This window comes from Terrapene carolina, unplaced genomic scaffold, assembly GCF_002925995.2.
Source record: "Terrapene carolina triunguis isolate 2854851 unplaced genomic scaffold, T_m_triunguis-2.0 Scaffold95, whole genome shotgun sequence".
NCBI classification, from domain to species: domain Eukaryota; kingdom Metazoa; phylum Chordata; order Testudines; family Emydidae; genus Terrapene; species Terrapene triunguis.
Genome location: NW_020664446.1, coordinates 20,512,949 through 20,531,014, shown reverse-complemented (window position 1 = coordinate 20,531,014; position 18,066 = coordinate 20,512,949). Strand labels below are relative to the sequence as shown.

Sequence of the window (18,066 nt, the reverse complement as noted above, 5' to 3'; positions counted from 1 at the left end):
AAACTTCTTGTATTTACTTTTCTCCTCTTTCCCCTCAGCCTGATAATCATCTAGGCTTTGAGATTCCAATTCATTTTAAAATGATGTGTTTATCTGGGACCTACTTGCTGAGCAACCAAACATGCAAAGGGCATCAAATGTGAATTCTGACCTGGAAGATATTGTACAATAAGGTAGATAAGATAGAGATAAATAGGCTGGGACACTGAGGCAGTTTTCCAAACGCCCAACGGGCAGTTATATTTGAATTGATCTTTCAATGGAAGTTGAGCGCCTAACTCCTATTTGTGCCATTAGAAATCTCTCCCAACCCGCAGAGGGGCGAGCCCATCCCAAATGAATACAGAAAGTAGAAATACAGAAGTAGACACCTTCTACCACTCCTGGAGTGACCCAATTCCCGGGTTTGCAGGTAACAGAATCAGGAATTTGTTAACTACCTGTAGTTTATGTACTCTAGTATGACATGCCATAATTCCCATTAAAAAAAGAAAATTTGCTACAGACAGAACTTTTTGTGATTATATAATACTTCTAGAACCTTAACATTATTTAGGTTTTATTGTAAAGCTGTCAGAATCATCCATAGTTTCATCAGCCTTAAAACATTTGAATTACGTATTTCAATAACCTTTAAGATGTGTTATTCTTTGTCATACTACTGAATCATAAGAAGGCTCTGGCTACCTCTTAGAGATTTAAATTTCCAATTTACTAAAGTAATACCATCAATCTGTTATTTCTACGCCACTGAGGAAAGATTACAATGAAAATTGGACTTTAGGGACTTCCTTCTACTCCAAGTGCAAGTTGAAAACATCTCAGCAGTAGAAGGCAAAGTCAGGGTCTCAGTAAGAAGCAGTCATCAAGGGAAATGACTGGTGATTATTGATTAAAGCAGCCTGAGAATTTTAAACTTTGCCACAGTCTACCATTAATGTAGTGAGATAGCATTATAAAAAAAAAAGATTTTTTCATTAAAAATAAGGTAATAGAAAATTGTAATATGTTTTATAAAACACAATTCATCTAAAATGATTTAAGGATTGTGTGGTACTGCTGATTTGACATTTAAATGGATTTCAGAAATGGAATAAATTATTACTGAGTATTTTATAATGGTAGAAGCAATTAAACTGCTCCTTATTTTGCTGTCATAGGTATAGACATATAGCACATTTAGGAGAGAAAGAGAAAAATATAACATAACAGATCATTAAGGAACCAATTGTATTGTAAGAACAGTGTATTTTTATATGTGTACACACACACACACACACACACACACTCTTTCACTTGCAAAGTCAAGTTAGGAAATGCCAGAATAAATGCTACCCAAACAAGTTTGATTTGGCCCCCTTGTGCGTATGCATTATGGTACAATCTATTTTTCTGCATACATGCTACTTTTCTGCAGTGAAAACTGTCAAGCAACTATAGGTGGCACTACCAGCTCTGCCTATAATATAATTTATTTCAGTTATTTAATATACACATGCACTTTTTATATATAAAAACACATACATAATATATATGTTGAATATATAAAAAAATTCTATATAGACACACACACCGTGGAGGTGTCTACCCAGGCCCTGGTCTTGACTTGCTGGGAATGGGGCCTGCATGTCCCTGCTGATGAAACCCAGGCAGAGGGAATCACCTGGTATGTGAGGTGTCTCCCTCAGGAAGCAGGTAAGAGAGCTGCAGGAGGAGATGCTTCATCTGCGTAGTATCCAGGAGCATGAGGACCTCATCAACAGGATGCATGTGTAAACATCTGGGACAGAGGATGTTACCTGTCTACAGAGGACTACAGCGGCACCAGAGAAGAAAGGAGGAATGGCTGTTTTAAAGGGAGGAGACTATCCACTGTCTATTGTGGTGACGAACCAGTATGTTGTACTGGCAACAGGAAGTTGAGGAGCAGACCCCAGGGACTTAGGAGGAGCTACCTACCCCAAAGGTGGAAGGCTCACGGCCACTGCACCCAAGAGGAGGCGGCATAGGGTGCTGGTGGTCGGTGACTCTCTTCTGAGGGGCATGGAGGCATCCATCTGCTGACCTGACATGAGACCAGGGAGATGTGTTGCCTGCCCTGGGGCCCATGTCAGAGATGTTATGGAAAGGCTGCCAAGGCTCTCTGATCACTACCCTATGCTCCTCAGCCACATGGACACTAATGATCCTGTCAGGCAACCCTGAGCAGATCAGCAGTGACTACAAAGGTGAAGGGGTCAGGCACCAACTGAACTCTTGTCCATCCTCCCAGTTGAATCATAGAAGATTAGAGTAGGAAGAGACCTCGGGAGGTCATCTAGTCCAACCCCTGCTCAAAGCAGGACCAACCCCAACTAAATCATCCCAGCCAGGGCTTTGTCAAGCTGGGCCTTAAAAACCTCTAAGGATGGAGATTCCATCGCCTCCCCAGGTAACCCATTCCAGTGCTTCATCACCCTCCTAGTGAAATAGTTTTTCCTAATATCCAACCTAGACCTCCCCCACTGCAACTTGAGACCATTGCTCCTTGTTCTGTCATCTGCAACCACTGAGAACAGCCAAGCTCCATCCTCTTTGGAACCCCCCTTCAGGTAGTTAAAGGCTGCTATCAAATCCCCCCTCACTCTTCTCTTCTGCAGACTAAATAACCCAAGTTCCCTCAGCCTCTCCTCATAAGTCATGTGCCCCAGCCCCCTAATCATTTTAGTCGCCCTCCGCTGGACTCTCTCCAATTTGTCCACATCCTTTCTGTAGTGGGGGGCCCAAAACTGGATGCAGTACTCCAGATGTGGCCTCACCAGTGCCGATTAGAGGGGAATAATCACTTCCCTCGATCTGCTGGCAATGCTCCTACTAATGCAACCCAATATGCCGTTAGCCTTCTTGGCAACAAGGGCACACTGCTGACTCATATCCAGCTTCTCATCCTATCCCTACCCTCCAGCGTATCTACCCCTCCTCCCAGCTTAGTGTCATCCGCGAACTTGCTGAGGGTGCAATCTATCCCATCATCCAGATCATTAATAAAGACGTTGAACAAAACCGGCCCCGGGACAGACCCCTGGGGCACTCTGCTTGATATGGCTGCCAACTAGACATTAAGCTGTTGATCACTACCCATTGAGCCCGACAATCTAGTCAACTTTCTATCCACCTTAGTATCCAATCCATACTTTTTTAACTTGCTGGCAAGAATACTATGGGGAGACCATATCAAAAGCTTTGCTAAAGTCAAGATATATCACGTCCACTGCTTTCCCTATATCCACAGAGCCAGTTATCTCATCATAGAAGGCAATCAGGTTGGTCAGGCATAACTTTCCCTTGGTGAATCCATGTTGACTGTTCCTGATCACCTTCCTCTCCTTCAAGTGCTTCAAAATGATTTCCTTGAGGACGTGCTCCATGATTTTTCCAGGGACTGAGGTGAGGCTGACCAGTCTGTAATTCCCCGGGTTCTCCTTCTTCCCTTTTTTAAAGATGGGCACTATATTTGCCTTTTTCCAATTGTCCGGGACCTCCCCCAATCACCACGAGTTTTCAAAGATAATGGCAATAGCTCTGCAATCACATCAGCCAATTCACTCAGCACCCTCGGATGCATTAGATCTGGAGCCATGGACTTGTGCATGTCCAGCTTTTCTAAATAGTCCTTAACCTGTTCTTTCACCACTGAGGGCTGCTCACCTCCTCCCCATACTGTGTTGCCCAGAACAGCAGTGTGGGAGCTGACCTTGTCTGTGAAGACAGAGGCAAAAAAAGCATTGAGTACTTCAGCTTTTTCCACCTCATCTGTCACTAGGTTACCTCCCCCATTCATTAAGGGTCCCACACTTTCCCTGACCTTTTTCTTGTTGCTAACAACCCTGTAGAAACCCTTCTTGTTACCCTTCACATCCCTTGCAAGCTGCAATACCAGTTGTGTTTTGGCCTTCTTGATTACATCCCTGCATGCTCAAGCAATATTTTTATACTCCTCTCTAGTCATCTGACCAAGTTTCCACTTCTTGTAAGCTTTCTTTTTGTGTTTAAGATAATCGAAGATTTCACTGTTAAGCCAAGCTGGTCGCCTGCCATATTTGCTATTCTTTCTGCACATCGGGATGGTTTGTTCCTGCAAAGGCTTCTTTAAAATACAACCAGCTTTCCTGGACTCCTTTCCCCCTCATATTAGCCTCCCAGGGGATCCTGCCCATCAGTTCCCTAAGGGAGTCAAAGTCCAGGGTCCGTATTTTGCTACTCTCCTTTCTTCCTTTTGTGAGGATCCTGAACTCAACTATCTCACGGTCACTGCTGCCCAGGTTGCCACCCACTTCTACTTCCCCTACCAATTCTTCTCTGTTTGTAAGCAGGTCAAGAGGAGAACAGCCCCTGGTTGGTTCCTCCAGTAGTTGTACCAGGAAGTTGTCCCCAACACTCCAAAAACTTCCTGGATTGTCTGTGTACTGCTGTATTGCTCTCCCAGCAGATGTCAGGGTGATTGAAGTCCCCCATTAGATTCAGGGCCTGTGTTCTGGAAACTTCAGTTAATTGTCTGAAGAAAGCCTCATCTACCTCATCCTCCTGGTCCGGTGGTCTATAGCACATGCCCACCACGACATCATCCTTGTTGCTCTCGCTTCTAAACTTAACCCAAAGATTCTCAACAGGCTTTTCTCCAGTTTCTCCAGGCAAGGGCCTGACAGGGACACACACATGCTGGAGATGAATGCATGGCTGCGCAAATAGTGTCGATGGGAGGGCTTCAGCTTCCTCGACCATGGGATGCAGTTCCGGGAAGATGCTCTGCTGGGAAGAGATGGGGTCAACCTGACCAAGAAGAGGGAGAGCATCTTTGCCCACCAACTCACCAACCTAGTGAGAAGGGGTTTAAACTAGGTTCAAAGGGGGCAGGTGACAAAAGCCCACAGGTAAGTATAATAAAAGGCAAACTTAACAGACGGTTGGAGGGGGAAATGTGGAAAATTACAATAGGGTCATGGGAGCAACAAGAGGTAAATCGGTGGGGAAATCTGCTCAACATTTTAAATGTCTATACACAAAGGCAAGAAGTATGAGGGAGAACTGGAAGTATTAGTCCATAAACTAAAGTATGACTTAATTGGCATCAGGGTGGGATAAGTCTCATAACTGGAATACTGGTACAGAGGGGTATAGCTTATTCAGGAAGGATGGGAAGGATTAAAAAAAAGAGGAGGTGTTGCATTATACATCAAGAATTTATACACTTGTTCTGAAGTCCAGAAGGAGGTGAGAGACAGTCCAGAAGGAGATGAGAGACAGACCAGCTGAAAGTCTCTGGGAAAAGATAAGAGGCAGGGGTGTATTACAGACCACCAAATCAGGAAGAGGAGATAAATGAGCCATATCTAGAACAAATAACAGAAATATCCAAAACATAAGACCTGGTAGTAATGGGGGACTTTAACTACCCAGACATCTGTTGGAAAAGTACTACAGCAAAACTCAAAATTTCCAATTAATTCTTGGAATATATTGGGGACAACTTTTTGTTCCATAATCTGGAGGAAATAACCAAGAGAACAGTCGTTTTAGACTTGATTCTCACCAACAGGGAGGAATTAGTTGTGAATCTAGAGGAGGAAGGGAACCGCAAAAGGGGAGTACAAAGTCAGGAAGGCTAAGGCAAAAAACGAGTTATACCTAGCAAGGCACAATGAAAGGCAATAAGAACTGGTTTTTGAAATACATTAGGAGCATGAAAAAGATGAAGGAAAGTGTAGCTCCTCTACTTAGCAGGAAAAGAGGGCTAACCATGACATCAAGAAGGCTAAGTGTTTAATGCCTATTTTGCTTCAGTCTTCACTAAAAAGGCTAATAGTGACCAGATTGTCAACACAATTAATGACAACAACACAGGGGAAGAAACACAAGCCAAAATAGAGAAAGCACAGGTTAAAAAATATTTAGGTAAATTGAATATATTCAAGTTGGCGTGGTCTGATGAAATTCATCCTAGGGTACATAAGGAACTAGCTGAAGCAATCTCAGAAAATTAGCAACTATCTTAGAGGACTCATAGAGGACAGGTGATGTCCCAGATAACTTGATGAGGGCAAACATAACATCGATCTTTAAAAGGGGGAACAAAGAGGACCCCAGAAATTATAGACCAGTCAGCTTAACTTCTATATCTAGAAAGATACTGGAACAAAATTATTAAACTATCAATTTCTAAGAACCTACAGGATAATAGGATTAATAGCCAGCATGGATTTGTCAAGAAGAAATCATGCCAAACCAATCTAACTTCCTTCTTTGACTGGATTACTGGCCTAGTGGATAGGGTGGAAGTAGTAGATGTGCTATATCTTGATTTTAGTAAGGCTTTTGACATAGTCCCACATGACATTCTCATAAGCATATTAAGGAAATGTGGTCTAGATGAAATTATTATAAAATGGGTGCACTTCTGGATGAAAGACCATCCTGAAAGAGTAATTATCAATGGTTTGATGTCAAACTGGGAGGGTGTATCTAGTGGGGTACTGCAGGGGTCAGGCCTGGTTCTAGTACTATTCAATATTCTCATTAATGACTCAGATAGTGGTGTGAAGAGTATGCTTATAAAATTTGCAAATGCTACCAAGGTCAGAGAGATCCTAAGCACTCTGAAGGACAGGATTAGAATTAAAAATGACCTTGACAAATTGGAGAGTTGGTCTGAATTCAACACGATGAAATTCAATAAAAGGTAAGTGTAAAATACTTCAGTTAGGAAGGAAAAATCAAATGCACAACTACAAAATGGGGAATAACTGGGTAGGTGGTAGTACTGCTGAAAAGGATCTGTGGGTTAAAGTGGATCACAAATGGAATATGAGTCAACAGTGTGATGCAGTTGAGAAAAAGGCTAATATTATTCTGAGGTGTATGGATGGGTGATGGGATGGATCACTTGATGATTACCTGTTCTGTTCATTCCCTCTGGGGCACCTAGCATTGGCCACTGTCGGAAGACAGGATACTGGGCTAGATGGACCTTTGGTCTGACTTGGTATGGCCGTTCTTATGTTAATTCTAGGCACCACACTTTAGGAAAGATGTGGACAAATTGAAGAAAGTCTCTTGTGGAGACTCTATTTTTGTTCTTTTTTGTGTTGTTGTTTCCTTTAACTTAAGTAATAGTCCTTTCTCCTGAAATACTCCAAGATGGTGGAGAGGAGAAAAAGAGGGTGTGGTAAAAGGGCAGAACCAGAGGAAGGTGGTAAGGAAGGAAGGACAGAACAATTGAAAAGGGAGAGGAGGATGAAGGAATAATTAAGGAGAGGAAAGGTGTATGGTACAGGACACGATACAGAGTGATAGGAAGAGGGAAGTAATGAAAGGGCACGAAGGATCACAAGAGGAAGAGGAGAGAATATGGAAAAATGATGTTGCATATTTCAGGAGTGAAATTCCTGCATTACAGTACCTCTACTAAGTGATTGAGAAGAACATGCAGCGGAGAAGAAATACAGCAGGTCACTGCACTCAGGTATTTATACTACATTTGCACTAGTAGATGAGATCAGACTCTTCTGTCTAATTAGATTTGTGGGTTGGGCCAGAAATTTTTTCTTTACATGGTTATTTTAAAGATTCTTTGTCAGATCTTTTTTAAGACTTCATGGGAATAAATATATGTATAATGTAAATATAATGTAACATTTCAGAATGGCCATTGAACAAAGCACTTTTCATTTGCCAGTGTGGGCCCAATCCTGAAGTCCACACTCCATCAATCCTTTCATTGGTTTCAATGAAAGTTTTGACTGAGAAAAGATTGCCAGATGGTGCCCCAGAAATAAATTTTTTTATTCAGGTGACAATAACTACGCAGCACATCTAGTGAATGTTGCACAAGAAATCTTACCTGCTGTGGCTCAACTTCCATTTCTGCCAAGGCTGATTGGAAAAACATTTTTGCCGGCTTTCCCACCACCTCGGCTTGAACATCACAAGCATACTAAGAAAAAGGACAGAAATAATATTGTATAGATTAGAAAAGGATTTGTTCAACTTCACATTCTCTGTAGATTGTATGAAAGAGTATGTGATTACTGACTGATTCCTTTCAATAACATATGGATTAGTAGATGAAGGTAACTAACAGAGGATTTGGATAATAGGAGTGTTGATTGTTCTCAGTTAGGGGCAAAAGCCCTCTTGAAATGTCTAGAATTAAGAATTGGGCACATTTTCCAAAATGAAAGTAGTCTTCTAATTCTAATCTTGCTCACACTGGAGTCACAAAAATTCATTTTTACAGCAATGATGTGCTTTGCTGACAAACTTGTGTTCAGGAATTGTGGGTGAATTTCAAGGATATGGAGGTTTTGTGAACCATAATAGCCCATTTTTAAGGTTGAAAGCCTTATTTAGCTGTAGTTACATACCCATGTTGTAATAAATAAGGCATTCCTAGCTAACAGGAAGCCTGCACTGTTTATTATGGGCAGGCTACCCTCCCCGAAAGCTACATTGGCAAAAATGAGTTCACTGCATTCACATGGTATATACATATGCTCTTTATTTTTCCATTAGAATGCTCCCAGTCCCTCCCACTTTGCTCCTTTCTCCGTAGTTGCTCTGAATTTATTTTTAATCCCTCTCTGAGCCTCAGGGCAGGTCTACACTACAAACTTGCATCAGTGCAGCTGTGCCGCTGTAGCACTTCTGGTGAAGATGCTCTAAACCAACAGAAGAGAGCTCTCCTGTCAGCTTAATAATTCCATCTCAGCGAGAGGCAATAGCTATATTGGTGGGAGAGCAGCGCTGTCTACATAGTTATACCGACCTTAACTCCCTATGTCACATATAACTGTGTGGGACGGATAGCTCAGTAGTTTGAGCATTGGCCTACTAAACCCAGGGTTGTGAGTTCAATCCTTAAGGGGGCCACTTAGAGATCTAGGACAAAAATCAGTACTTGGTCCTGCTAGTGAAGGCAGGGGGCTGGACTCAATGACCTTTCAGGGTCCCTTTCAGCTCTATGAGATAGGTATATCTCCATATATGACTAAGGGGTGTGGATATTTTCATATAGGGGCACCAATCCTGGTTGGGATATCTAGCCTCTATAACAGCAATTCTCTCTGCCCCATTCTTCACTGCATTTTTTTATTGTATTTTTCCTCTCTAACTCCTTTTTCCACTGTCTCTCCTTCCCATACAGGAGCCCAATAATATTAAAGTTCAAGCTGAAACTTCTGAATACATAATATAAGGATGGTGTCAGAGCCAAGCAGAATGAGTTCACCCATTCACATGCGCAGCAATGCAGTTAATTTATAGTCATTTCCTCTCCCAAATTGAGCAAAAAGAATTACAGAAGATAGAAATATGTGCTATCAGTTACTTTGAGCAAGGTGCACAGAGCAGGTAAACATAATGCAAGCTATAAAATACCTCTAATGCCTTCATATACACTCCAACATCAAGTTTCAGACCATCGGTTTCTTTATAATAGCGCCTGGAAATTGAAGTGATAAAGATGTTGGCAATTGAACATAAAAAACTATATTCTATTAATTCTGTGCCTATACGAATGTGTGTATGGCTGGGAGTAGAAGATAAGTAATTAGGAATTCTGGAGCCTTAATTTACATTGAATTGTATTACGCAGTCTGTCCGCTACTCAATGTGGTGCACTGCTAACAGGGAGACCTAACCAGATCCCAAGATCAAATTCAGACCTGCACATGTCACACAATTCCACTGACTCCAATGAAGTTCAACCATCCTATGCCAGGGTTGAATTTGGCCCCGTGCTTCTACTTAAAATGGTTACCACTGCTGTATATTAGTGTTTCTCACAAAGAATGACAGCTGCGTTACTACTCCCTAATTCCTAATCGCTAACCCATTGTTCTCACATGAAGAAAACAGGGACATTAGTTCTGGGGTAACCTGGCCAAGGGGGCTCTTGGTTCAAAATAACACAACCAGTTTAAGAGCGCCTCTCTTTTCTTGACTTGTTTTTCTTAGAACTTAATCTCTTTATGGACAGATGAACTGCCAATTACACTGTTCTACAGCCAAAATGCTTCTGAAATAAATGTAGTCAAACTTTACTAATTCTGGGTCACTGAGAACGAAAATGATGCTTAAAATTGTTGATTGGCTCTAGTTTTCAAGATATGCTATTGGGTCAGTATATACGACCCTTGACTTGCGAATGGCGGAGGATAAGTGAGTTATAAAGGGAAGGGATCTCAATTTAAACCAGAAATGACTAAAATACATCTTTGACTGGATCTATGAATAAATCTATGACTGGGTTTGGACAGTACTTGCTTTTTAGGCAAAACAATGAATGATGCAATCGGAAGCTGGTATTGCGTCATACATGATATGAATTGCATCATGTTATTCCTAGAAGTCATGGATGATGCAATCATAACGAAGCTTACATCACTCTGCTGAACAAATTGCCCTATATCAGCTCTAGAAATCATACAGTGTCTTGCTCTCTTATTTGTCAGTGTTTGATTTTGCAAAGGGACACATTTCTGTTTAGCCAAAGTGAGCAGAGATGCCTCGTACTTGTGTGAAGAGTGCAGATAACTTCTGCTATGTTTGTGGTGAAGTGACTTTTGCATCACAAAAGCGCAGTATAACCACTATGGTTAAGAAACCCTATCACCTTTATTTTGGCTGCAAAATTGGAGATCAGGACAAAAGGTAGGCCCCACACATATGCTGCAACACTTGTGCAACAAATCTTCGCCAGTGGTTGAACAGGAAAAGGAATTCTATGCCTTTTGCAGTGCCAATGATTTGGAGAGAGCCAACAGATCATACCAGCAATTGTTACTTCTGCATGGTGCCTCCAGTTGGGAAAGGTGTGTCAAAGAAGAAAAAGTGGACTGTGCATTATCCAAACATTCCATCAGCTATACGCCCAGTACCGCACGGAGAAGGACTGCCGGTTCCTGATGCGCCAGAATCATTCTCACTTGAGTCAGACGAGGAAGAGGAAGAGGATGAAACTTCTGGTCCTGAACCATCAATGTCACAGGACCCACATTTTCTCCCATCCTCCTCCTCTGAACCACACCTCATAACACAAGGTGAACTGAATGACCTTGTCAGGGATTTGGAACTACCCAAGAGTAAGGCAGAGCTGTTGGGCTCCAGACTACAGCAGTGGAATCTCCTGGCAGGTGATGTTAGGGTTTCCATGTTCCGTGACCGTCAAAAGGAACTTGTCCCATTCTTCTTCATGGAAGGTGATCTTGTAGCCTGCAACAACATCGATGGTGTGATGGCAGCCCTCAACATCGTTCACGATCCAGATGAGTGGAGACTGTTCATTGATTCATCGAAGACGAGTCTTAAAGCTGTTTTACTGCATAATGGCAATGTTTTGCCATCAATTCCAGTTGGTCATGCAGTCCATATGAAGGAAACCTATGACAACATGAAAGAACTTTTGAGGTGCATAAACTATGACCAACATCAGTGGCAGCTTTGTGGCGATTTGAAGGTTGTTGCTCTCTTGCTTGGTCTGCAGACTGGATACACAAAGTACTGCTGTTTTCTCTGCGAATGGGATAGTCGTGCAAGAGATTCCCACTACATCAAGAAAGATTGGCCACTCCGACAGTCATTGGAGCCTGGGAGGAAAAGTGTTCAGCATCCACCACTTGTTGAATCAAGGAAGATTTTGTTACCACCCTTACACATCAAGCTGGGTCTGATGAAGAACTTTGTCAAGGCCATTGACAAAACACAAGCAGCTTTCAAGTACCTCTGTGGAAAATTTCCAAGGTTAAGTGAAGCTAAGATAAAGGAAGGTGTCTTTGTTGGTCCTCAGATTCGTGAACTTCTTCAAGATGATGCATTTGACCATGCACTGCGTGGCAAGGAAAAGACGGCATGGAAAGCCTTCCAGTTAGTGGCAATAAATTTTCTCAGAAACAACAAGGCAGACAACTACAGGTTGTTGGTGGAAAACCTCCTCAAGGCATACAAAAGCCTTGGTTGCAACATGTCACTAAAGATACATTTTTTGCACTCTCATCTAGATTTTTTTCCACCGAACTGCGGAGCAGTGAGCGACGAGCACGGCGAGCGATTTCACCAGGACATTGCAACAATGGAGAAACGCTATCAGGGCAAATGGAGCCCATCAATGCTTGCAGACTATTGCTGGACAGTGACAAGAGATGCTCCATTTAATGAATACAAGAGACAAGCCAAGAAGCACCGAGTAGACACTGAATAGGACTAAACTATGTACATAATAGTTTTTTGCCTTTTGTTTCATAATAAATTTGATTAATATAACCCTTTTGCTGATTTTTAAAGTGTTACATAAACAGGACAGGTGAAATATTATCATGTAAAGCAACCATAAACACATGAAAAGACCTAGATTTACAATTTATGATTAAAACTCTACTATCTACACAATATACATAGACATCAAATGTAAAAACTTAAATATCTTAGAAACAGTAGCCAATCAGTTGTTTTAATTGTCATATTTGAATTCAGCACATCAAAATACATAATAAATAGCACATTTTATCTCTGAAGCAGACGACTTCTCAAAAATTGTAGACCAGTGTTATTAGCATTGAATTCAATGGAGTTGCAACTGCTTATATCAGGTCCAACAGAATTCTCTGGTTCTATCTGGCTACAGTTAAGACATAGGGTCTACACCTCCTCCCAATGAAATCAATCAGTTTTGCCATTAACTTTGGCAAGTGCTGCTCAGTATTGGGACTATACTGTACAAGGCACAGGATATACCACTTACACACAAACAATACATGGAGAAAGATTGCATAATATATTAATGACTAAATTTTTTCATGTATCTGTTAACAAATCTTAAAACATTAGTTTGTTGTTATTATTTATATTGTGGTAGCAGGCAATGGCCTCAAACAGATTCAGAGCCCGATAGTGGTAGTCACAGTACAAACACATACACTTTTTCCATGTGTTTCCTGCAAAGTTTAAATGAATATTGCAGGGAGATGCTAGTGGGGAATCTTGCTGATTCACTGCAGCAGGTGTAGTCTGTTAACTCCACCCTAGATAGAAGGGAAGTGTGTGTGGATTTTTCTCTTGAGTGGTCCTGTGAACAAAGGTTTGAAGCTGAGAAGTTCTAAGACGGAAGTCGAGAAGCAATCTGGAGAGAAGGCTTACACTGGCATTTATGGCCAAGGTCTTCAAAGTTGTTTTGGGTGCCCAACTTGAGATGTTTTAAAGGGACCTAATTTTCAAAAATTGCACAGCACCTAACCTCTGAATCAGCTGCCTCAAGCTGAGCACCCAAAATCACTAGTGGCTCTGAAAATCTTGGTGCCTGCCTAAGTGTTATACTGAGATATCTTTTTTAATAAAGCCATGCCCCCCCCCCCCACACACACACACAGAACCTTCCACTGTGCGTGTTGACTGTATTTTGGGACAGGGGGAGCACCGTCTGTTCCAGCACCTAGGACATAATACTTTGGGCTACATTTGGCAACCTGTTTTATTCAGGCTGGAGAAGTCCTACTGGGGAGGTGAAGCTTTTCAAAAAGCTGATTTAGTCATAGTTCTTTTTGAGTTTTAAAGAGCAGGTTATTAATGCTAAACCGAAATAGAGATAAATACCAGTGGCCCTGAAGGAGCTATTCTTGTCTGTTGTGCAACATAGATGTTTTTTTTTTTTAAATGTTCATTCTTGGCCCCAAAAGCTGTAGTGACAACTTCTTATCTCAAGGGCTCAATAGACCATAATGGAAATGGAAAAATCTTCTTAGTTTGTGGATTATTGACCTGTTGGAGTACAGCTTCATGGCTGCCCAGGAGCAGCTAAATCCATTGTGTTGATACCCCTTGACACATTTTCTCTGTGGATTCTTCAATATGGGTGAAAAGTCCCTACAACTTTTCACTTAGAAGAATAACCAGAAAGATAAAGAAAAAGATTGAGAACTAGCAACGTCATCACTTTTGTACATCAAATAACCAGCTGATTGCAAATAACACTGTCCTTCCAAATATAAAACGGAATCACCCTATGTTATAGATCTGCAACATGAAAGTGATAAAGCCTTTGAATCCCATGTGTATTTATTTATTTGTGTTGCCTTAAATTAAAAACAGGCTGACCAATTTTTTTTATTAAAGATCCTTTTTAAAAAATATCCTATATTCAAATTTTGTGAGCTCAAATTTCATCTGGAGCCTATTTTTTATGACCAAGCACATGGACACTGCAGACAGGGGTGCTATAGAAATTGCTGAGCTAAATAGCCTGCTAGATGGGTTTCCAGACCTTGAAAACAGGTTGTATGAGAGACAGTGGCACAAATGATGTCAAGAATAGGGTCAGCGATCTAAAGTGCCACGTCAAAAACATCAACAAACTGCCCTTACTATTCACGTATGGAATATTAGAGTAATTAAAAAAAAACAGAACACCTTGAAACAACTCGATTGATTTCTTCTAAAGTTTTAGTTCGTTCTCTAGAAAGCAAGAGTGTCAGAGTCACTGAAGCAGAATGCCCTCTTCCTGAAAATGGAGTGATTTACATTTAGCATCTGTTTTGGACTGAGAGTGGGAATTGGCTTTGTAATTTCTTCTGTCATGCCACTGTCAGAAAATTAAGCTGTTTACGCTAGACTATAGAAGGTTAATGGCTGTTCTAGCAAAGGTCAAGTGGCCATTTTAAAGAGAGGCTGTGCTGAATAATCGAAAATGGCAGGATAAAGCATAAAATCTTATCTGACTGCTCATCGTACATTTTTTTCAGTCATATAGGGACCTGTCTGCAGCCTGAGCAGGAAAACTTTAAAGATCAGTGCTAATACGAATTACCATTGTAATAAGAAAATATAAATGTACTAAATAATCTTAAAAGCTTTGGGGTAACTTGACCATGCTTAGGGCAAAATTAAACACTGTTATTTGCTTTGTCTTGGTATAAATGCTGGCAGCTCACACTTAGTCACAATGACATGCAATTTGCCTGTCCTGTAAAAAAGAAAAATTAAATCACGTGCAATGTAAAAACAAGTAAAGGCTTTTAAAAATAACTTGTGAGCTAATTCTTTTTTAAGTGTGGTCATTTGATTTGTTTTCTTGGATCATGAAGTGCATTTTGGATTTTTTCCCCCTACTTTGCAGGGTCTGGAACTTTGTTATTTTCAAGATAAAGTTATATGTAGTTCATGTTCAAATTTTGACAGTATTAAATATAGCAGCTTTTAAAAAGCGGGAAAGCCAAAATACAATTTCATGATCTTTTTCGTGACAATTAAATCACAATGTAACATTTATCTCCTCTTCTGGGACAGTTCTCCGTCCCATTAAAACCAATAGCAAAACTAACACTGATTTCATTCGGAGCAGGCCTGGGCTCTATCCTCAGCTTGTGTAAACTGTAATAGGCCTGAGGCTCTCCCACTGTTACTATATTGGTTGAATTATCTTAACACTGAATGTTGCCACCTAGTTCTCTTTCAATTTTAGGCACACAGACAGTGAGTGTGATTTCTGTATCATGCGGGTGTAAACTGGGAGTAACTTCATCCATAGAGTTACACAGGTGCATAACACGTGTAAGATTAGCATAAGAATTGGAATCAATCACATAATTTATAGCAGGGTGCTCAAACTGCTCAGAACCCAAGGGTGCACTGGTAATTTGCAGTGTGCAGATTACTAATCTCTTTGGATACCAACTGAGTCAGATTTTACAGCCATTCTGTTAGAGAAGTGTTTTCTCCCCCATGCCTTACAGTCTTCAGCTTAGCTTCCAGTTAACTAACTTTTAAACACACTGTTTTCTTTGCAGGAATGTGCCACTGGCAGGGCCGTCCCTGGGGGGGTGCAGAGCCCGGGGTGGAAGTGACGGATTCGTCTCTTCCGGGACTGACCATGCCAGCCAATCACACCAGCCCGTGGGGCCCCTCAAAGCGCAGGGCCCAGAGCGGTCACCCCAATTCGTCCTACCCAAGGGACAGCTCTGGCCACTGGACTTTTCATCTCCATCACTTGATTCAGAATATATGTCCACCTTTATATAGCTTTTGCAACATTAATGTATGTCTGTTTGTGTCCCAAATTTGCATAGGCCCTGAAACTGTCCCACACTCTGAAGGAGTGCATATATATAAAATCTTTGTTTGTGAATCAGTATCAGTCATAACACCAGGACAGTACTAAAAATAGCACCTGTTAGTTGAATGCTACTACTTGGCCAAGCTGAAGAGGACAAGAGGCGCAGGAGGAAGGAGAGACTGTTCTCCAGTCATGGTCGTCAGCCTCCTGCTGAGCATGAAAACATCTGCCTTCATTGTAATAGAACTTGTGGTTCAAGGATTGGCCTTATTAGCCACCAGAGAATCATAACTCCCATAGAAGATGATCATACTTGGTAACGAGTGATCGCCCATCATCATCACTACTTGGCCAACAAAAGGCCTATCAACCCACATGACAAAATGAGGTATCATCATCAAGATTTTTAAGCCCTAATTTTGCTGACACTATTTTGCACATTCTGGCAATCTCAGGAGAGAAGCCAAGGATTAAAGGGATATGAAGACTAAACTAACCTCTTATTCCTAGAATTGGTCCCTCAAGGACACTTCCCATGCTTAACCTGTCCTGCGCCCCCTGTGCTGTTGATTCTATACCCATCACAAGCACACTGCTGAGTCAGAAATAATTTTTTGAATTATCTTGGTAATAGTCTTTAAATATACTTATATTGCTATACTGCTGTTCATTGTTTAGGTGCCATACATCACTTCCTACGTAAAAGGCAAGACTCATCATGATTCCTTCCAAGTGTTCTCTTAGACTCTAAGATCTTTAGTTCCCTTTGTGGAGTCCATGTTGCTCTTTCTTACTCTGTTACAGCACAGCAACTTAAACCCATGCTAAACTTTAAATATGGGCTTCAGTGATTAGCTGGAACTGGGCCTCTGAGAATAGCTCCTTCAGTATAAGCTGAAAGCTGTGCTTATAACAAACACTTGCCATGCTGTGGAACCTGTGCCATACCAATGAGCCTCCTTTACACCAAGAGCATTACTGAAGAGTCAATCTATAATAATAGGCAAATATTGTTTAGCCTCCAACCTCTAACAGCCAATGACTTTCAAGCTACTGTACTGAAACCAACTTCTCATTTACATGGTTCTTATAGCACATGGTGGAGCCCCAGCATCGAAGCCATTCTTTAGGAATGCTGCATCTCTAGTTAGTTTTCACAGATATCATTTGAAAGTAGAACTTGGCCTGTGATGGGCAACTTATTTCACACAGACCACTGAACAGCAATTAGCCTAACATAGCATCAACTCACTACTGATCTGGGCAGGATTTGAACCTGGAAGTGAAAAGTTGGCTCGCTGTTCACTCAGACATAAGGAACCTTGTTACCAGCCTTCTGAGCTATCTGATCCTCCCCAATATTAGTCTGTAATGGCTTCATATGCATGAGGAGCTTACGGACCGCCTTATCATTGATGCCAGGAAGGCCCAGCTCTCACGGTGGGTCAAAAGGCCTGGCTTGCAGCAAAACACCTCTGTTCAAACAGGCCATCCCACAAGCTAGACCAGGGGTTCTCAAACTTCATTGCACCGTGACCCCCTTCTGACAACAAAAATTACTTCACGACCCGAGGAGGGGGGACCAAAGCCTGAGCCCGCCCAAGCCCCAATGCCCTGGGTAGGGGGTCCAAAGCCCAAGCCCCACTGCTCTGGGCAGGGGGGCCAAAGCTGAAGCTCAAGGCTTCAGCCCCAGGTAGGGTGCCTGCAACCTGAGCCCTGCCGCCCAGGGCTGAAGCCCTTGGGCTTTGGCTTCAGCCCTGGGCAGTGGGGCTCGGGCTTCAGCCCCGGGCCCCAGCAAGTCTAAGCCAGCCCTGGTGACCCCATTCAAAGGGGGTCATTACCCACTTTGGGGTCCTGACCCACAGTTTGAGTACCACTGAGCTAGACTACCAATTCCTCAGACTCTTCCATATCTGTCAGCAAATCAACCCCTTCACCTTCAAATTACAGTTCCCTCAATACCTTAAGGTACATCCTGTTTTCGATATATC

The 18,066-nt window shown here is 41.8% G+C and overlaps 1 protein-coding gene across 1 annotated transcript in view; it reads right to left on the bottom strand.

Annotated features, from left to right (window-relative positions):
• The window catches only part of LHPP (phospholysine phosphohistidine inorganic pyrophosphate phosphatase), a 171,566-nt gene that overhangs the window by 120,108 nt on the left and 33,392 nt on the right, over positions 1–18,066 (bottom strand). Inside the window, exons 4-5 of the mRNA XM_026650996.1 lie at positions 9,412–9,475; positions 7,877–7,969 (exon numbers count right to left, since the gene is read on the bottom strand). Of these exons, the coding sequence (XP_026506781.1) occupies positions 7,877–7,969; positions 9,412–9,475 (157 nt within the window). The remainder of the gene's footprint in view (positions 1–7,876; positions 7,970–9,411; positions 9,476–18,066) is intronic.